At 43.2% G+C, this 22,611-nt stretch overlaps 1 protein-coding gene across 4 annotated transcripts in view; it reads right to left on the bottom strand.

The window, feature by feature from the left end:
- metap1d (methionyl aminopeptidase type 1D (mitochondrial)) overlaps window positions 1-21,483 on the bottom strand; it is a 129,030-nt gene extending 107,547 nt beyond the window's left edge. For all 4 annotated transcript variants that reach the window (XM_078403947.1, XM_078403951.1, XM_078403949.1 and 1 more), the window contains exon 1: window positions 21,417-21,483. In XM_078403947.1, coding sequence (XP_078260073.1) covers window positions 21,417-21,459 — 43 coding nt within the window. In that variant the 5' untranslated portion in view covers window positions 21,460-21,483. The remainder of the gene's footprint in view (window positions 1-21,416) is intronic.
- Between the last annotated feature and the right edge of the window lie 1,128 nt (window positions 21,484-22,611).

The raw sequence follows: 22,611 nt of genomic DNA, 5'->3' as shown, positions 1-22,611 counted from the left end.
AATCTGTGGAATTCTCTGCCTCAGAAGGCAGTGGAGGTCAATTCTCTGAATGCATTCAAGAGAGAGCTAGATAAAGCTCTTAATGATAGCGGAGTCAGGGGGTATGGGGAAAAGGCAGGAACGGGGTACCGATTGAGAATGATTAGCCATGATCACATTCAATGCCTTGGCCCAACAGCTCGAAGGGCCGAATGGCCTCCTCCTGCACCTATTGCCTATTGTCTATTGGAAGGGGGGGGGGGGGGGGGGAGGATAGAAGGCATGGGTGTTTGTAGGTTAGTTACCTAAAATTGGAAAATTCAATGTTCATACCGTTAGGCTTTAAGCTACACAAGCAGATAATAATAATAATAATAATAATGCATTACATTTATATAGTGCTTTATATAGCGCCTCATTTTTTGTGTGTCCTCACTGGCAATGGAGGAAGCCCAGGACAGAAAGTATGGGAATGGGAAGAGGAGTTAAAATGGTTAAAAACTGGAGATCCAGTAGGCCTGGGCAGACGAAATGGCACAGTGTGTATGCTTGGCCTTGCCAATGTAAAGGAGGTCACATCGGCAACAGTGGATGCAGATGAGGTTGGAGGAAGTGCTCTTGAACCTTTGTCTCACCTGGAAGCACTGCTGGGGTGTGAGGGAGGAGCTATAGGGACAGGCGTTATATCCCCTGTAGTTGCAGGGGAAAGTACCTGGGTAGGGGGTGGTTTGGATTGGAAGGGATGAGTGAACCAATGAGTTGCAGAGGGTGGAATCTCTGCAGAAGACGGAAAGAGGTGGAGATAGTAAGATGTGATTAGTAGTGAGATTGCATTGAAGATGGCGGAAATGTCGAAGAAAGATGTGGAGGTTGGTGGGATCAAAGGTGAGGACCAGGGTAACTCTACTCTTGTTCCATCTGGCAGAGAGGGATTGAAAACAGAACTCCAGGACACAAAGAAGACGTGGGTGAGGGATCTATCTGTGACAGGAGGAGGAAAACCACATTAACTAAAGAGGACATCTCGGATATCCTAAAATGAAAAGTCTAGTTATTATTTCTGACTTTTTTTACGTACTTTAATTCTGAATTCTATTTTTCAGTGACCAGGAAATTTATGTGTGCAATTCAACAAGAATATTGTGACTAGTCATAAGTGATAGTAGAATTAGGCTATTCGGCCCATCAAGTCTACACCATTCAATCATGGCTGATCTATCTCTCCCTCCAAACCCCATTCTCCTGCCTTCTCCCCATAACCTCTGACAGCTGTACTAATCAAGAATCTATCTATCGCAGCCTTAAAAATATCCACTGACGGCCTCCATAGCCTTCTGTGGTACAGAATTCCACAGATTCACCACCCTCAGACTAAAAAAAAATCTCCTTCCTGAAAGAATGTCCTTTAATTCCTAGACTCTCCCACTAGTGGAAACATCCTCTCCACATCCACTCTATTCAAGCCTTTCACTAGTCTGTATGTTTCAATAAGATCCCCCCTCATTCTTCTAAACTCCAGCGAGTACAGGCCCAGTGCTGACAAACGCTCATCATAGGTTAACCTACACATTCCTGGGATCATTCTTGTAAACCTCCTCTGGACCCTCTCCAGTCAGCACATCCTTCATCAGATATGGTGCCCAAAATTGCTCACAATATTCCAAATGCGGCCTTACCAGCGCCTTATAGAGCCTCAGCATTACATTCCTGTTTTTGTATACAAACCCTCTTGAAATAAATGCTAGCATTGAGTTTGCTTTCTTTATTACCGATTCGACTTGCAGATTAACTGTTTGGGAATCCTGCACCAGCACACCCAAGTCCCTTTGCACCTCCGATTTCTGGATTCTCTCCCCATTTAGAAAATAGTCTATGCCTTTACTCCTACTACCAAAATGCATGACTCTACACTTTGCTACATTATATTCCATCTGCCACTTCTCTGCGCACTCTCTAAACCTGTCCAAGTCCTTCTGCAGAATCTCTGCTTTCTCTACACTACCTGCCCTTCCACATATTTTCGTATCATTTGCAAACTTCGCCACAAAGCCTTTAATCCCCTCATTCAAATCATTAATATACAACATGAAGAGTAGCGGCCCCAGCACCAACTCCTCTGGAACGCCGCTAATCACTGGCACCCAACCAGAAAAAGCCCCCCTTTATTGCCACTCTTTGTCTTCTGCCATCCAGCCAACCTGCTATCTATGCTAGTATCTGCCCTTTGATACCGTGGGCTCTCATCTTCCTTAGCAGCCTCATGTGTGGCAACTTATCAAAGTCTTTCTGAAAATCTAAGTAAACAACTTCTACTGATTCTCCTTTATCTGTCCTGCAATTTACTACTTCAAAGAATTCCAGCAAATTTGTCAAGCAAGACAACCCCCTTCACAAAACCATTCTGACTTCGGCCTATTTTATCATGAACGTCCAAGTACTCCGTAACCTCATCCTTTATCATGGACTCTAAAATCTGACCAACCACCGAAGTCAGACTAACCGGCCTATAGTTCCCACTATTCTGCTTTGCTCCCTTCTTGTGCAGCGGGGTAATATTGGCAATTTTCCAATCATCTGGGACCACTCCTGTCTCTAGTGATTCTTGAAATATCATGGTCAATGCCACCACAATCTCTAAGCGACCTCTTTCAGAAACCTAGGGTGTGGTCCAGGTTGATCCACCTTCAGCCCTTTCAGTTTCCCAAGCACATTCTCCCTAGTAATAGCCACTCCACTAACTTCCACCCCCTGACTCTCTTGAATTTCAGGCACTTGGCTGGTGTCTTCCACTGTGAAGACTAATGCAAAAATGTTATTCAACTCCTCTGCCACTTCTTTACATTATCACTTCTCCTGCATCATTCTCCAGCAGTCTAATGTCCACTCCTGCCTATTTCTTACTCTTTATATAACTGAAGAAACTATTACTATCCTCTTTTATATTATTGGCTAGCTTACCTTTGTATTTCAACTTTTCTCCCCGTATTACCTTTTTAGTTACCTTCTGTTGTTCTTTAAAAGCTTCCCAATCCTCTGGCTTCCCACTAATCTTTGTTATGTTAAACGCTTTCTCTTTTCGTTTTATACTGTCCTTGACTTTCCTTGTCAGCCACGGTTGCCTCTTTCTCCCCCTAGAATCTTTCTTCCTCTTTGGAATGAAGAGATCCTGCATCTTCCAGATTATTCCCAGAAATTCCTGCCATTGCAGTTCCACCGTAACCCCTGCTAAGGTCCCTTTCCAGTCAACTTTGGCCAGCTCCTCCCTCATGCCTCTGCAGTCCCCTTTGCTCAGTTACAATACCGACACATCCGATTTCACCGTCTCCCTCTCAAATTGCAGATTAAAACTTATCATCCTGTGGTCGCGACCTCCTAATGGTTCCTTTACCTTGAGTTCCCTTATCAAATCCGGTTCATTACATAACACTAAATCCAGAATTACCTTTTCCCTGGTCGACTTTACTACAAGCTGCTCTAAGAATCCATCTCGGAGGTACTCTACAAATTCCCTTTCTTGGGGTCCAATACCAACCTGATTTTTCCAGTCTACCTGCATATTGAAATTTCCCATGACCACCACAGCATTGCCTTTTTTACATGTCAATTTTATCTCCTGATATAACTTGTACCCTGTATCCTGGCTACTGTTTGGATATAGTCAATGGTAATATCATTGAAAACCAAGGATATAAAGTTGAACTTGTTGGAAATGTGCATTGCATGGACTTCTTCATTTTTTAAGGAGTTACAAATGGAATTGAACATCAGTATACATTCCCTCCTGCAGTGAAATATTCTTGAATTCAATTCTTCCTTATTTGGAATCCTGTAATGCCTTAACTGTTTATTTAATACACCTGTAAAAATTAAATTTTGAAAGGATATCCAGTTGAAGTCAAATTATAAGGCAGTTGAAAAGATTTGTGTTTAACTCAGAGGAAATATCAGAAAATATTTCTGTAAATGCACCTGTGAATTACTTGATCAACAAATTGAATTGGCATACTTTCAGTAATTAAATCAGTCTAAATAACTTTATTATTTAAGATTATTTAAATTGATTTAATTACTGATTCAGTTTAATACGATGAACTAGCAAATTGAACTCCTTTGTTGCAAACTCACAGAAGGAGCAGGCCACAAAACACATTTCCTACTGTTTGCCGTTGATGAATCCCAATCTGTGTACATCCACGGTTGATCTGCATTTCAGGTGAAATTGAAATGGTGCCGATTAATCACAACTACTGTGTTACCAAATGTAATAGCATAACTAAGTTATTTTAATAAAAAAATAGATTTTATAACTTCACCTTAAAGTACTGAACCTTGAAATGGAAAAACACACATTTGTTGGTTTCTATTGAAGAAAAAGCTGTATTTGTTCCTTTATACGATTTCTTTTATTAAGAAAAATACTTAAGCTGATCAAAATGGCATGTCATCATTCATTAAGTGGCAATACATATTTTATTATCCTAATTTTATTTTAATGCTTACACCTATCATTAGAATTTTCCAGAATTTTGTTAGTTATGTCACAAATAAAAAAGGTGATTATTTTGCTGTCAAATATTTTTGACATTGTACAATTGGCAAATAACAGAGTTAGTTGTGTGCTCTTGTACAGATTTTAAAAATGTACTTATATATCACTACCCCAAAACCAAAAGGTTACAGATTCCTTTGTTTATATATTAGCCTCAGCATGATAAAGAAATGTAGCATGGAACAGAATAAGTGAAAAACCAGAATTATAACCTCATTTCAACTCTCCTTGGAATTGATTCCCAGGGGAGTTGAATTGGGCTACATGTATTAAAGGGCTTGATTTCTTGAACATAGGGATCGTTTTAATTAGTAACTGGAGTTCAGGAAGATAAGGTCTAGGCAGTATAAGAAATAACTGCAGATGCTGGTACAAATCGAAGGTATGGTCTAAATCTGTTTAAATGCAGGCATATTTAGATAATAGTGGTGAGCATAAAGCATGCCAAGAAACTCAAAAATGATTATTAGGAGGTTGTGACAGCCCAATAACGTAGTGTTTTGAAATACACTGCAGCAATGTAATTAAAAATGTGATACATCAACAAGACAAGAGAGCTGTAAATAAGTAGTCATTGTCCCCCAGATTAATCTTACTGACTGTATGCCTCGTTGTCACCTTCCCATCAGCTAACAATGAACTATTCTACATTTCCTTGATTCACAAAATGCTGGAGTAACTCAGCAGGTCAGGCAGCATTTCAGGAGAGAGGAATGGGTGACGTTTCGGGTCGAGACCCTTCTTCAGATTGATGTCAGGGGGGGTGGGACAACGGAAGGATATAGGTGGAGACAGGAAGATAGAGGGAGAACTGGGAAGGGGGAGGGGAAGAGAGGGACAGAGGAACTATCTAAAGTTGGAGAAGTCAATGTTCATATCGCTGGGCTGCAGGCTGCCCAAGCAAAATATGAGGTGCCCATGACAGAAAGGTTAGACTGGGAGTGGGAGGGGAAGTTGAAGTGCTCAGCCACCGGTGTTGAGCGAAACGATCGCCGAGCCTGCGTTTGGTTTCGCCGATGTAAAGAAGTTGACATCTAGAGCAGCGGATGCAATAGATGAGGTTGGAGGAGGTGCAGGTGAACCTCTGTCTCACCTGGAAAGACTGTTTGCGTCCTTGGATGGAGTTGAGGGGGGAGGTAAAGGGACAGGTGTTGCATCTCGTGCGGTTGCAGGGGAAAGTGCCTGGGGATGGGGTGGTTTGGGTAGGAAGGGACGAGTGGACCAGGGAGTGACGGAGGGAGCGGTCACTGCGCAACACAGAAAGGGGAGGGGATGGGAAGATGTGGCCAGTGGTGGGATCCCGTTGTTGGTGACGGAAATGTTGGTGGATGATTTGTTGGATATGCTGGCTGGTGGGGTGGAAGGTGAGAATGAGGGGGATTCTGTCCTTGTTGCGAGTGGGGGGAGGGGGAGCAAGAGCGGAGCCGCGGGATGTAGAAGAGACCCTAGTGAGAGCCTCATCTATAATGGAAGAGGGGAAGCCCCGTTTCCTGAAGAATGAGGACATCTTTGATGCCCTAGTGTGAAACACCTCATCCCGGGCACAGATGCGGCGTAGACGGAGGAATTGGGAGTAGGGAATAGACTTTTTGCAGGAGAAAGGGTGGGAAGAAGTGTAGTCCAGATAGTTGTGCGAGTCAGTGGGTTTATAGTAAATGTCAGTCACTAGTCTGTCTCCTGTGATGGAGATGGTGAGGTCCAGAAACGGGAGGGAGATGTCAGAGATAGTCCAAGTATATTTAAGGGCAGGATGGAAATTCCTCCCCCTTCAACTCCATCCAAGGACCCAAACAGTCTTTCCAGGTGAGACAGAGGTTCACCTGCACCTCATCCACCCTCATCTATTGCATCCGCTGCTCTAGATATCAACTTCTTTACATCGGCGAAAGCAAACGCAGGCTCGGCGATCATTTCGCTCAACATCTTCGCGCAGTCCACCTTAACCAACCTGATCTCCCGGTGGCTGAGCACTTCAACTCCCCCTCCCACTCCCAGTCTGACCTTTCTGTCATGGGCCTCCTCCAGTGCCATAGCGACGCCGACCGGAAATTGGAGGAACAGCACCTCATATTTCGCTTGGGCAGCCTGCAGCCCAGCGGTATGAACATTGACTTCTCCAACTTTAGATAGTTCCTCTGTCCCTCTCTTCCCCTCCCCCTTCCCAGTTCTCCCTCTATCTTCCTGTCTCCACCTATATCCTTCCTTTTTCCCCGCCCCCCTGACATCAGTCTGAGGAAGGGTCTTGACCCGAAACGTCACCCATTCCTTCTCTCCTGAGATGCTGCCTGACCTGCTGAGTTACTCCAGCATTTTGTGAATAAAAACATTTCCTTGATCATCGTTGGCTTCATCTATCGTATTCACACCTTACTTTCCATACCTCTCGAAGGTATCACAAAATGCTGGAGTAACTCAGTGGGTCAGGCAGCATCTCTGGAGAGAAGGAATTGGTGATGTTTCGGGTCAAGACCCTTCTTCAGACCATCCGAACTGGGAGGCTGGAAACCACGAGGTAGAAGATGGAGGCGCAGGCAAGTCCCTAGAAAACAGATGTGGCTGTGGTAGTGAGTCTGGGTCAAAACGTGGTCGTAGAGTAGGAGTGCAGGAGGAATCATAGAGGGGGAGCAGCGAGAGAGCATGTTGCTAAACACTCATCGAAGAGAGGAGGGGAACTTCTTCAAAGTAGACATACCTTGAGGAAGTTCCCGTGGAGCGGCAAGTTGTGTAGGAAAATAACTGCGGATACTAGTACAAATCGAAGGTATCACAAAATGCTGGAGTAACTCAGCGGGTCAGGCAGCATCTCTGGAAAGAAGGAATGGGCGACGTATACCTCTAGTTTCGCGCTCCCTTGACACTCAGTCTGAAGAAGGTCTCGACCTGAAAAGTCATCCATTCCTTCTCTCCAAATTGCTGCCTGTCTGAGTTACTCCAGCATTTTGTGTCTATCAGAGTTGTAAATAATATTGATTATCAGCTAATCTACCTAAAATAGTTGCTTGGAACTGTACTGATGAATATAATTAAAATCACAGGTAAAGTCATTGATTATTTATTATAAACTGTATAACCTATTAAATATTTCTACAAATCAAAGAGTTGCAATAAGATACTATTTCAGATTTCTGACTTAACTCACTTTACCAACACATGCACAATTCATGTAATAATTGCCATCTGTTGCCTCCTAGTGAAGAAAAACACAACCTACTTTGAACTTCTCTGTCCATATAGTTGGGCTTTGTAAAGCCACATGTGTAGTAAATAAAACAAACCTGGTTACTAGTGATGGCACTGAAAACTTGCCAGACTTCATTTTAAAGGAATATGTCTCCTATTATCATACACACAAAACAGCATTAACAGCTTGATAATAAAGCAATCTTTAACTTAAATCAAATTATTAAGAGAAACAAGAATCTTTTTCAGAAAATAGGCTGTTTGGGAAAAATACAAATCTGCAAAAAATTTAGAATCATCATTGCATTTCATTCTCCTCATCAAAGCATGCCATATTTCCAAGCTAAGGGGCTCAGCAGGAGACTTGTTTCTGCCAATAACTTATAAGACAATTACTGGGAAATTCTCAGACCTGCCCAAGCTGAATTTCCTTACACTCAGTGGGGTAGTATTTAATCACCTCTCAGTCCCTCCTCCTACTGACAAACCTGCTAAGATTACAAACTCAACACATAGATCTGTATCCCCTGGAGCATAAAAGATTAAAGAATGACCTAATTGATGTGTTTGAAACAGTTAAATGGCTCAATGGGTTAGAAAGAAAGAAACTATTTCCTTTGGTAGTGGTGGAGTGCAGAACAAGAGGCCATAATCTTAGAATTAAAGTTGAGAAGGAACCATTTCTTCATGCAGTGGGTAACAGAAATCCTGTATTCACTCTTTCAATTCAGTACTCTCTTGGTCAATTAAAAATTTCAAAATTAAGATTTCTTTTGATTTATGGATATGGGCAAGCAAATCTGTGATCAATCACAACAAAACAAAGAGCTATGTGGACTAATTCCATCTGTGTTCTGAACAGAAATTATAAACAATGAAATTTCATATTCTAAAACTCTAGTTTACATAATTTCCAAAATATACTTTTTATTACATTGTAATAAAATTTATTATTCCAGAAAAAAAGGTAAAGATAACTTAGATTTTTCTTCCTTTTTCCCTCCCCAGGGTAATCCACATATTCTTCAAGGAAAAAAAAAGAGAACTGATACTAAATGGAAGAATATACATATGGCAGGTATCCTGTATTATACTGCAAAAAGAACATAAGAATTGGAATCAAAATTAGGCCATACAACCTTTAGGCCCTTTATAATTTCTGCTAACGAAAATCAGGAGGCAGATGTAATTTAAATACAGCCACTGTGGAATAATTGCCAAGAACCCAACACACAGTGCCATGGATTGATAGGATGCAGGTTCAAGACTACTAAGATCTACCCACATCAAGCACCTATCAAATTCAATTGTGGTACCAGATCTGCTGTTGACTTGTTAGGCACAGGAAGAAATCTGATCAAAGAGTAGCATGCTGATTCCAACTGCACATCTTTTCACAGCTGGTTTCTAAAAAACTACTTTGAGGCTTAGCAGCAGTATTCTCATACACTCTTTGAATAGTCCATTTCATAAAAAATGGGAAAGAATACCCTAAGCTGACAGATCACAGCCACAAAATGTGGTTGTCAATTAGTAAATGTCTTATACATTTTACTACATTTTACTGCCCCTATCTAGATTACCCAAAATAAAACCTACAACAATGATGAAGATGCTATCTTCCCTTGGATTTAATCCAAAGTTCTGAATGGGGGTTAGGATTGAAGGGATCATTGGCAGGGATGGATAAGGAGATGGCTATTAGGTGCCTCATTGGCAAAATTAATTTGGCTCCTTATATTGAAGGCCTAAAAACATATTAACTGTAAATGAAAAATACATTTCAATACACAAAAATGAAGAAATTGAGGCATAATTGGAGAGACAGGTCACAAATTGTCAGAAATGTGCCACGAACTTAAGGTATTTTTTCTTTGATTTGATTCAATATTTTCCAATTGCAATCTGGAAAAGCGTTTCGAACTATTACATATTACACACCATTTTGTGTTGTTATCTCGGTAAGGTTTTAAAAAAAGCTGGGCAAAAAGTGTCTGAATATTTGCTATTGCGGTGTCAGGTGCATTTTACATTTTCATACAGCACAGGAACAGGCCCTTCAGCCGATTGAGAGCGTACTCAATTCCACAAATCCTATATGGATCTCTTTTTATTCTTCTGTAAATACCTAATTCTACTACTTACCTCAGATCATTTACGATGTTTAATTAACCTATTAAAATCCACAAATATGGGAGAAAACCACCCAGTTGCAGGGAAAATGTGTAAACGCCAACAGACAGCAACCGGATCACTGGAGGAGTAAGGCACCAGGTCCATTAGCTGCACCACAATGCCATGTAGCATTTTGCTTAAAAAACAAAATAAACAGCTAGTAATTGTAATACTAATTGTTTGATTTAAGTGCCTTTCACATTATATTTAAATTCTATGTAAATGTATACCAGGCTAACATTTTCACAATAGCAGGATGTATTTAATATCCATGAAATAATGGTGACACAGTGATCAAAAGGTTTAATTATGGGAACAATCAAGTCAGATGCCCAAAAATCTGGAAATCTGTGATAAAATGGAATTACAGAGAATGAAACATTAACGAATAAAATGGGATAGGCTAATAGAATGAGACAAATACAGGCACTAGGAAAGAATAGAGTACTGCAGTTGCTGAGAATTATGGAGGTACTGAGGTGGGAAGACAAGCTACAATAAACTCTTATTTATTCAGTATTTATGTATTGAGAATTTTCATGCAACCAGTAAAAATTAGAGATTGTTTTGTTTCAGCAAAATAATATCAAACAATGAGTTGTAATTTAAGTATAATGCAAAGTATGAGTGAAAAGACATTTTTAGTTGATACTAGAAAAGAGGGCCCGTTGGGCCCGTCCCCACACCCCCCATTCTCACTCCCCCAGCCCCACTCTTACTCTCCAAGTGTGCCCGTTGGGCCCGGAAAAGAGGGCCCGTTGGGCCCGTCCCCACACCCCCCATTCTCTCCTCCCCCAGCCCCACTCTTACTCTCCAAGTGTGCCCGTTGGGGAGGGCCCGTTGGGCCCGTCCCCACACCCCCCATTCTCTCCTCCCCCAGCCCCACTCTTACTCTGTCCTCCTGATCTGTGTATGTCAAGTGACCACTATAGCCTTCTTTTTTTTTTTTTTTTCCTAATCAGATGTTTTGGGTTTTTTTCCTAATCAGATGTGCAGTACTTTGGTCAACGTGGGTTGTTTTTAAATGTGCTATACAAATAAAAGTGACTTGACTTGACTTGACTTGACTTGCAATAACAAAAAAGACTTCTTGGAAGCTTTTCGAAACAATGTAGCCGCCGTCACAAGCTGAAAACTAAATCCTTGCTGAAAACTAAATCCTTTTCTGTAAACTTTTGGAAACAAATGTAGCCCCTTGAAGAAAAGGGTTAGAAATGAAAATTTAAACTTTAATATCTCTCTAGCTTTAGAAAAGAGGGCCCGTTGGGCCCGTCCCCACACCCCCCATTCTCACTCCCCCAGCCCCACTCTTACTCTCCAAGTGTGCCCGTTGGGCCCGGAAAAGAGGGCCCGTTGGGCCCGTCCCCACACCCCCCATTCTCTCCTCCCCCAGCCCCACTCTTACTCTCCAAGTGTGCCCGTTGGGCCCGTCCTCCTGATCTGTGTATGTCAAGTGACCACTATAGCCTTCATTCTTTTTTTTTCCCTAATCAGATGTTTGTTTGTTTTTTCCTATTCAGATGTGCAGTACTTTGGTCAACGTGGGTTGTTTTTAAATGTGCTATACAAATAAAACTGACTTGACTTGACTTGACTTGACTTGACTTGCAATAACAAAAAAGACTTCTTGGAAGCTTTTCGAAACAATGTAGCCGTCACAAGCTGAAAACTAAATCCTTGCTGAAAACTAAATCCTTTTCTGGAAACTTTTGGAAACAAATGTAGCCCCTTGAAGAAAAGGGTTAGAAATGAAAAATTTAAACTTTAATATCTCTCTAGCTTTAAAAAGGTAGCTTCAATTTGAACGAAAGTACTTACAATAGTTGCCCAGGTTAATGGTGAATACGGCGGTACAAAAATCGTAGCGCTTTGGTGTACCGTCTAGGAGGAGTAGGGTTTGTAAGTAATCTTCCGTACATACACATATACATACATACATACGGAATGTTGGACCGCAGAGTTTTAGTATTATATAGATAGATAGATAGATATAGATAGATAGATAGATAGATAGATAGATAGATAGATAGATAGATATGTTTACACACAAGGACAGCGCAGGATGGAGATAGATTAGCAGCAAGATCTTCTTTAAGAATATAGCACCTCAAGGGATGGTGTTCAAGGGACAGTTATTCTTTTGATTTATTTTTGTTGCATTTTACATTAATACCATTTATCCTTGAAGTATACAATTACAGTGTAAAGCATTGTTATTGAAATGGGTAAGGAGGTGACATATAGTTTGGCAATTTATAAAGTTTTATGCATAGAATATTAATGTGCAATGTATAATTTTTTCAGCAATTCGCACATAGTTAGTCATGCAACTGCACCACTATTCCCCATGGATGAGAATAAACAGTAAAACACATTCAGCCATGTACAACATAATAGATATAACTATAGGAAGTCCACTGTTAGAAAAAACAATTATATTTCAATGATGGAGAAAGGAAATTAAAAGCAAAATTCTTTGGATGACCAGAATAAAATAGAACATAAAAGTGCCAATGACAAATAAGATTAATTTGATGACCTTAAGGTTCCATTTGCATGTAATTTTAGACCTCTCACTTTGACCTCTGCCTTCGTCATCCTAAACAGTTTCAGTGAAGGGCAATGCAAGTTCCAATTACAGGTTATCAACATTAACTCTGATTCTCTCCATGGATGCCTGACCTGCTGTATATTTCCAGTATTCTTTTGATTGTATTTGTAATTTATAGCTGCTGCTTTATTTTGTTTTTTTAGAACTGTTTATTTTTCTTTTCTCTCCCCTTTGTTTTCATCTATCTCTTTCTATTTGTATATTTTCCCAGTTCTGATGCAAGGTCGTTAATCTGAAACATTAACTCCATACCTTCCTCCTCAGATGCTGCTTCTCCTGCTGATCATTAACTGCATTTTCTGTGTTTTTTCAGATTTCCAGCATTGGCAGGTTTTTATTTTCAAATGTCAAATAAAAGATGCAAAGTTGATAACACAAGTGATTACATAAAAGACATGGCTGAGGTACTAAATAAATATGTTACATTGATTTTTATGGAAAACGATGTTGCTGGAATCAAGCAATGCAAGATGTTATCAGATAGTGGATAAAGTCAAAAACTGATAAAGAGAAGGTACCTGAAAAACAATCTGCATTTAAAGCGAGAACTCATCTAATCTGGTAGAATGCATATAGGGTGCTTAAGGAAGAGCAAACGTGAATACTTGGGAGGATGACCACAGTCTGGGGTACCTCTGCTGCTGGACATTGAGGGTCTGAGTCTAGTGGAGACCCCCTCAAATAAGAGATGTGATATCACCTCAGAGGGCCACATGATGGCAAGGATGTTTTGTTCAAAGACATGTGCGAACACTACTGAGTATTACACTATTTAGTTTTGAGGGATATGGGCCAAATGAGGGCAAATGGGACTAACTTAGATGGGGCATCTTGGTTAAACTAACAGGGCAGAGGGATGGGACACAATGCAAGGAGACAGAGGGCCGTAAAAGGAGGACAGAAGCAAAAGGTAGAAGGGAGATAAGAAAAACTAAGCTGAAAGCCTTAATGCGAGGAGCATTCGAAATAAGGTGATGAATTGAATGCGCAGTTAGTAGTTAAGGGATATGATATAGTTGGAATTACGGAGACATGGCTCCAGGGTGACCAAGGCTGGGAGCTAAACATGCAGAGGTATTTGATATTCAAGGATAGACAGAAAGGAAGAGGAGGTGGGAGAAAGAAGATGGCCGCAGGCAGATCGGGGTCAGTGGCTCCCTCTCCCCTTTCCTCTCCCCCCTCGCCTGCATCCGGCCCCGGGGGAAACTCCGAGCAGGAGGGAAATGGTCGTCCACCCCGACGACTGATCCTTCCCCTCCGTCTCGTTGAGCACCCGCTTCAACCGAAGGCATCATCGAGTCCCCGCTCCCGCCCGGGCCCAGCGCCCCACACCATCATCGGAATACAACCCCCAGCGGGCAGCTTCTTCTCCTCCTCCTCCACCCGCGTCTCCTCCAGCAGCCGCTTCAACCGACGGCGTCGTCAACGATGGCCACTTCAACCGACGGCCTCGTCGACGACTCCACAAAAATGACGGCCGCTCTCCTTCTCTTCCTCCTCCCGCACAGCCATCTTGTACGCGCTTCCCGCCGCCGCGCTGCCCACCAGGAGGTGTAGTCCCAGCTCGAGCTCCCGCCAGGCTCCAACCGCCGCCGCTCGCCGGCAATCATGCTGCACGCAGGGGGCACTGGTAAGTGGCTTTCACCGCCAACGGGACCACGGAGAGGAGTGGGTATGGAGGCCGAGTGGGAGTGGGGAGGGGAGAGTGGGGAGGGGAGAGTGGGGAGGGGAGAGTGGGGGTGGGGGAGATTGGGGGTTGGGGAGGGGAGATTGGGGGCTGGGGAGGGGAGATTGGGGGGAGAGTGGTGGTGGAGGGAGGGGGAGGGGGTAGTGGGGATGGGGGGAAGGGGAATGGGGTGGAGGCAGTGGGGGTGGGGGTAGTGGGGAGTGAGGGAGGAGGGTGGGGGGAGGGGACAGGGGGTAGGCGGGGATGAAGTGGATCAGTGGGAGGAGGGTGGGGGAATAAGGGGGATTGAGTGGGGGGGTGAGGGTGCTAGACCAATACAGGAGAGGCTTTGGGTCCACAGCTCGCTCTGGCTGCAGCGCTGGCACCACGGGGCCCAGGTCAGTGACACCTTCCCTGTCCCCCCTCTAAGAGAAATGGGCCCAACGGCTCCAATTGGGTGGGTCTGTCTGTCTGTCTGTCTGTCTGTCTGTCTGTCTGTCTGTCTGTCTGTCTGTCTGTCTGTCTGTCTGTCTGTCTGTCTGTCTGTCTGTCTGTCTGTCTGTCTGTCTGTCTGTCTGTCTGCATGTCTGTCTGTCTGTCTGTCTGTCTGTCTGTCTGTCTGTCTGTCTGTCTGTAAAGATGACTGAAACAAAAGTGCTTGATACCATCAATTACATTTCACAAAGGATCCATATCACAGGATTTCAAAAAAGGGAACTTTAAGTAGTACTGTAACTAATTGATTATAATAGGGCATCAGCTCTTGTTTCATGACAGCAGCAAACTATACTCATAATAATGCACAGATAATCATTTCAACATCCGGTTTTTAATCTTGCAGAAACCAGCAAATGAAATATAGCATAAACCAGAGCGATTTGATATATCAAAATTTGTGAGAATGCCCATAGAGACTATCAAAAGGCACCAAAACATTTTCATACCTATTTATGACTACTGATATGCTGATTGGAACAGCAGAGCTGTGCAATGACTAAATGACAAAAAATATAGAATGCTTGAAGTCTAACTCTAGAGTATTAAGTGACTGACCACTTCAACATTGACATCCCTATACGGACTCCAACATACCAAATCCTTGAGTGAACGGTGATCAGGGTAGACATCCCTCAAACATATAATTAAAATTTTAGACCTAAAACCCCCTTGCCAACTCCCACTGAACAAAGACCACGAACATTAGCAACATTGTCACAGAACAGTAATCATGCCTCCCCGTGGGGAGTTAGAGTAACTGGCAACTATCTGTACACAGGTAAACAAAATGAAACACCATAAAACAAAATAATCAATTGGTGTATAAAACAAATGGCACAGCTTATGGAGCATATTTAACATCAGCAAAACACTTATTTTCAATCTAAATTAAGAAAATAAGCTGAAAAATAACAACTCATAGATGTGCTTTCTTTTGCTGCTTAAAAATAAAATGTAAAAATAACCTGTTATTTGACCTATTGGTGGAATAATCAACATTTGTATTCAATCCTAACACTTTACGAACATTAGATAGATACAAAATGCTGGAGTAACTCAGCAGGACAGGCAGCATCTCTGGAGAGAAGGAATGGGTGACTTTTCGGGTCGAGACCCTTCTTCACACTGAGAGTTAGGGGAGGGGGAGATACAGAGATAAGGAAGTGCAAGGTGTGAGAACGAGACATCAAAGGGGTGGTGATCAAGGAAAATGTAGAATAGTTCATTCTAAGTTAGGAAAAGGTAACAACAAAGCAAACAGAGATCAAATGTAATCAGGGACAGTCAGACTGGTCAGAGAACTGAAGGGGGAGAGATGGAGAGAGAGGGGAAGCAAGGGTTACTTGAAGTTAGAGATGTAAATATTCATACTGCTTCCTTAATTTATGCAATGTCTTTTCTATCAACCTGCAGGATGCGTATACAATAGGCCTTTCCTGTACACTATCCATACCATGACTGATCATTGCCCTGAAATAAGAGTTTGAAGCAACACTTTCAACTTTCAACATATAGATAGAGTAGTAATATAACAAAACAACTCACTGCTGAGGTTTTGCTTGCCTAGGTAAAGCTGATTGTAATTCTGGCACTTCCGGGCTTCCGGGATGACTCCGAGGCTGCTTGGAGTCGGTAGACTGGGCAATGTTCAAGAACTTGCAACAAACCTGAATGAATATGTCAATATTGTTACCATCTTCATAAGGAAATGTGTGGAGGAGTGTGTTCCCACGAAAACTAACCGAATGTTCCCCAACCAGAAGCCTTGCATGAACCATGAGGTCCACATTCTTCTGAAAACAATCTCTCAGGCATTCAAGTCTGGTAATGGAGAGTCAAACAAGAGGTCCAGATAGGACCTTGATAAGGCCATCAAAAATTATAAAAGGGATAAAAGGGACATTCACTCTAAACTGGAGGATGAAGTGGCAGCTGTGACAGAGCTTGCATGCCATCATTTCCTACAAGGCAAGATGAGGTGGCAGCTCAAGCGACAGTGAAGCATCACTCCCAGACGAGCTCAATGCGTTTTACACATGTTTTAATAAGCCAGGCAAAGATCCTTCAGCAACTAAGAGCAACAGGCCAATAGCACTTCTTTGCCACACCTACAAGCTGTTTGAGTGACTCATCTTGACTCGCCTCAGCCAGGTCATAGAGCCATCCCCAATAAAGGAGCAGGCAGAGTTCTGGCCTGGGAAGTCCTGCACAGGTCAGCTTCTCAATCTCACCCAACACATAGAGGATGGCTTTCAGGAAGGTGTTATCACAGGCGCTGTTTTTGTACACCTTTCAGCCGCTTATGATACAGTAAACCATCGCCGACTGTTACACAAAGAACTTAATTTGACACACAACTTGCATCTAACCAACCTGGTGAAGACTCTGATCAAAAACAGATGCTTCTTTGTCGAGCTGTCAGGAAAGAAAAGTCGCTGGCGCAGGCAGAAAAACAGCCTCCCTCAAGGAAGTGTCCTGGCACCCACCTTGTTCAATATCTATGTTAACGACCAGCCTATCCATCCCATCACCAGGAGTTTCATTTATGCAGATGACCTGTGTATTACAGTCCAAAGTGCTGACTTCCTTGAGGCAGAAGCTACTCTGTGAGGCTTTAGTCAATCTGTCCTCATACTAAAAAGAGAATCACCTGAGAGCCAATCCATCTAAAACCCAAGCCTGCGCCTTCCACTTGAAGAACAAGTATGCAAATCGAAGGTTGAAGATCATATGGAATGGAGTCAGATTGGAGCACAGTGACAGTCCAGTCTATCTCAGTGTGACTCTTGATCAATCTCTGACCTATAAAGCAAATATCACCAAGCTTAAAGGAAAAGTCAGTTCCAGAAATGCTCCTCTTAGCAGCTGAGTACCTCAAAATGGGAAGCAAATTCTAAAACCATTCGATCAACAGCTCAGGCTCTCTATTTCTCCACTGCCGAGTATGACTGCGCAGTATGGGAGCGCTCAGCTCTTGCAAGGAAGATTGATCCTGTGCTAAACACAAGCTGTCACTGCATTAGTGGATGCATGAAACCTACCAAGACTGACAGCATCTACCTACTCTCTGGCATTGCACCTCCTGGAATCAGAAGAGCTGTAGCCAGTCAAAAAAAAATGCCTTAGACAATCAGAGGATGAAAGACACCCCCTACATAACTAACCTCAGCGTTTGAAATCACGCAGAAGTTTCCTCTCTTCTGTCCATCCCCTGGACTGCAGTGCATCGTCCAGAAGGCTCAAACTCTGGGAAGAGAGACTAGAGAAATCTCCAGAAGACATTTACATGGCAATCGATCCCTCTGAGAAACTCCCACCAGGTTCCAACCAACCGTGGATAACCTGGCGCAGTCTCCACAGACTGCGGACAAGCATGGGGAGGAGCAAATCGACATGCTGAAGTGGGATATACTGAAGATGCAGCAGACCGCGATTGCGGACGGGGCCTCCAGACTATGGAACATCTCTTGAGCTGTGACATGCTGCATGACACATGCACTGTAAAGGATCTTGCAGAGGCCCGCGACGTGGCACTAAAATTTGCTCGCTATTGGCAAACAGTTGTGCGATGACACGAATAAAAAATAGGGACAACGCTGTGCTCCTGTAGCCCCCAATGGTATTACAATCTCAGTCAAAGAGGCCGACATCACAAGATCATTCAGGAGGGTGAACCTTCGAAAGGCACCTGAACTGGATGGTATACTGGTTGTGTTCTTAAAACCTGTGCAGACAAACTGGCTGGTGTTTTTGCAGACATCTTCAACCTCTCATTACTGAGATCTGAGGTTCCCACCTGCTTTAAAAGGGCATCAATAATACCGGTGTCCAAGTAGAGTGAGGAGATGTGCAACTGGTGGCATAAATGTTCGTGGTGATGCAGTGCTTTGAGAGGTTGGTTATGGTGCGCATCAATTCCTATCTCAACAAGAACCTGGACCCACTACAATTTTCCCACTGCCACAGCAGATCGATCTCACTGGCTCCCCACTCCGCAATGGACCACTTGGACAATAAAAACACATACTTCAAGCTGTTGTTCATAAACTACAGCTCGGCGTTCAACACCATCATCCCCTCCAAGCTGGTTATCAATGGGCTCTGCCCGAGCCAGCTGCCTGCCCCTTTTCCGGGGTTACGTCCATGCCCGGGTGGTGTTGGAGAGGGACTACGCGCTGTCCACGGGCGCCCTGGAGGAATTCCGGGACCGCTGGGCACCGCGGGGGATTGGATGTATCCTGGATGGGGATTGTAATATAATTGTATGATAGTTTCAATAAGTATATTTGTTTGTATAATATTCTGGTGGTGGGTTCTGTTTTGGTTTTATTGTATTGTATATATTATTTTAATATTTGAATAAATATTTTTGATTAAAAAAAAAAATTAAAAAAAAAAAAAAGCTGGTTATCAAGCTCACGGAGCGGAGTCTCTGTACATCCCTCTGCAACTGGATCCTTGACTTCCTCATCTATATGAAGTGCAGCAACACTTCCTCCATGATAACCATCAGCACAGGAACACCTCAAGGCTGCGTGCTCAGCCCCCTGCTCTACTCACTCTATACTTATGACTGTATAGCCAGACACAGATCCAACTCCATTTTCAAGTTCATCGACGACACCACCGTTGACAGACAAACTACTGATGAAGACGAGTCAGAGCATAGGAGGGATATCGGTCATCTGACCCAATGGTGCCAGAACAACAACGTCAATAAAACCAAGGAACTAATTGTTGACTTTGGAAGAGGAAGGATGAGGATTCACAAGATCATTGACAAGTCAGAGGTGGAAAGGGTCAAAAACTTCAAGTGCATATCTCTTGAAGTTTCACCTTATGCAACATCCTGGTGAATTTGCTCACTCTCCAATGCAGGCACATCTCTCCTACCATGTGGTGACCAGAAGCGCACACAGTTGTTTTCACTCTAAACTAAAAACTACTTGCGTTCACTGATGAATCTCCTGTCATTTTGCTTGGTGTTGGTTTGCATACTCCATATATTTCAACATGTTCTGATAGCCAAACTTCTTTGTATTGTGGAGCCATTCCAAACTTATGCCTATCCTGCCTGCCTGCTTGAATGTTAGATTTTGTATGTTTTGGATCTTGCATTTGGTATGTTCGGGAAAAAAACTGCAGCAACACGTTTTTCAAAGCAACTAAGTAGCTGCTGTTGGTCTTCCCCTCTCAGCTGATTGCAAGTCCCATAATTATAACTCCTCACAAATATTGATAGTCCCAAGTTGCAAAGTTTTGGCAACTTGTTAAAGGAGACACCAAGGTAGGTTTGCCACTGCTGCATAAATATCTGACCAGATTTCTCCTAAGATGTCCTTGTTTTTGCAGAGCCTTAGTTTATTGCCAAGGAACAGCAAAAAGCTTTCACTGTTTGCCTCCATTTCAATGTTATTTACCAGATAAAACACTTTCATTTCAGTGCATAAACTGAAGTTCAGCCACACTCCAACTCCAAAATGAGTTTCCAACTCCATTTTCAAGTTCATCCATGACGCCACCTTTGTTGGCGAATTATTGATGATGATGATGAGTCAGAGTATAAGAGGGATATCGGTCGACTGACCCAGTGGTGCCAGAACAACAAGATAGTCCGAGGATCCTCGATGAGGTAGGTCAGAGAGCAGTCCTGAACTACTATCTACCTCATCGGGAACCCTCCAACTTGGACTTCACTGGCTTTACCTTGTACTAAACATTATTCCCTTATCATGTATCTGTACACTGTGAATGGCTCGATTGTAATCATGTATTGTCTTTCCGCTGGCTGGTTAGCATGCAACAAAAGCTTTTCACTGTACCTCGGTACACGTGACAATAAACTAAACTGAACTTTGTCAAAACCATCAAGAATTTCTTACACAATCCAATCATTTTATACCATTCCATCAATTACAAAACTGGCCCTTTACTTACAAAAAAAATTGCGTGGAAAAATCTTTATTTCCGTCTTTCAGTTCGTACCTGTTTGCCACGACTGGAGGTGTATTTGCCTGGTGCAACATATTGGCACACAGTGTTTATTACTACCATGGAATATGTTTTCACCGTGAGCTCCAAATAACCAATTAAATCAATTTATAGAGAATGCAAACAGATATAAATGAGAAGCAAGAAGCTCAAAACTTAACAAAACAAAGAAAAACTTGAAGGGTCCCGACCGAAACTTGACTTATCCATGTTCTCCAGAGATGCTGCCCGACCCGCTGAGTTACTCCAGCATTTTGTGTCTTTCGTTGGTTAAAAAAACCCCATCTGCAGTTCCTTGTTATTTCACTCTAACTCAAAACAATATTCTTCATTCAATGGCCCCTCACAGACTGCTTTTATGATACTTTTTAACATTATTGCAACCTCGTAAGCAATTAATCGCATGACACAGTTCCTTAAGTAACACTTAAAGCAACGATTATTGATCAGAATCACGATCACAACTGTAATGTGCCTTTACTCTTGTGTTTTTGTTGGTAGATATGCAGCATTACCTAGCCACCTAGTATTGTTTGCAAGCTCCCACTACCTCATTAGGGTAACCGGGTTACATGCCTGCGCATGTGCGGAGGAGTCGTCGCCAAGGCGAACGGAAGGAGCTGCCTTCCCCTTCAAATGCCGCGCGGGTGGCCGCAGAGCTCGGCCCGCGGCTCCAAAATCGCCTGCCCTCTGGGTGTAATGGCCACTACGTCGGCGTGGGGCAGGGGAGGGTAGAGCGCAGCGAGTAGCTTTCCCGTCGCTCTTACCTGCGGTGCCCCGATGGAAGTTGAGCAGCGCGCCGGACGCCATGTTGCGACGGTTGGGGCGGGTATCCCAGCATCCCCCAGTGCCGGGCTCGGGACAGTGCTCGCAGGGCGGCGAAGCTCAGCTCGAGCCCAACCGCCCTCGGCGGCCACTTCAGGCGCGCTGTCCCCCGGCTCGGTCACCACGGGCACCAGACCGCAAGTAGCAATGGGTCGACATTTTCTATCCGTCTCCCGGGTACCGGCTCCTAACTTACAAATCCATTCGAGCAAAAGTTCTTGGCTTGTTGATACTGCACCAACCGCCGCTGTTGGGCTATAAACGTGCAGTTCTATGTATAGGAAGGAACTGCAGATGCTGGTTTAAACCGAAGATAGACACAAAAAGCTGGAGTAACTCAGCGGGACAGGCAGCATTTCTGGAGAGAAGCAATGGGTGATGTTTTGGGTCGATACCCTTCTGCAGTCTTCCAGTCTGAAGAAGGGTCTCGATCCGAAACGTCACCCATTCCTTCTCTCCAGAGATGCTGCCTGTTCCGCTGAGTCACTGAAGCTTTTTGTGTCTATCTCTAGTAAAAGTTCTAACTCTAGTAAAATGTACTCTGAGTCACTCCGAAACTGGCTCATCGTCCCCAACTCGTCCATGCCAACCAAAGTGTCCCCATCTAAGCTAAGCCCATGTCCCTCTAAACTTTTCCAATCTATGTACTTGTCCAAATGTGTTGTAAATTTACATGCCTCAATTATCTTCTCTGGCAGCTCGTTCCTTATAGTCAAGAGTGTGTTATTGTCTCAGAAATGGAACAATGAAATTTTTGTCTGAAGAAGGGTCTCGACCCGAAAAGTCACCCATTCCTTCTCTCCAGAGATGCTGCCTGACCCGCTGAGTTACTCCAGTTTTTTGTGTCTATCTTTGGTTTAAACCAGCATCTGCAATTCTTTTCTACACAATGAAATTCTTGCAGCAGCTGCACAATATATTTGTAAACACGGTACTCAATAGATAATATAAACAAACAAAAACACCACCCTCTGGGTAAAAAACGTCACCCCTCAGTTTCCTATTGAATCTTACCCCCTTCACTTTATACCTAAGTCCAAGATCTGGAGAGAAGGAATGGGTGACGTTTTGGGTCGAGACCTCTTCAGACAAGAATTTCATTGTTGAAATGTCACCCATTCCTTTTGTGATCAGCCT

The sequence above is a fragment of the Rhinoraja longicauda genome, chromosome 8 (assembly GCF_053455715.1).
Source record: "Rhinoraja longicauda isolate Sanriku21f chromosome 8, sRhiLon1.1, whole genome shotgun sequence".
NCBI classification, from domain to species: domain Eukaryota; kingdom Metazoa; phylum Chordata; class Chondrichthyes; order Rajiformes; family Arhynchobatidae; genus Rhinoraja; species Rhinoraja longicauda.
Note: the sequence above shows the minus strand (reverse complement) of the source record. Positions and strands in the feature narration are given on the sequence as shown.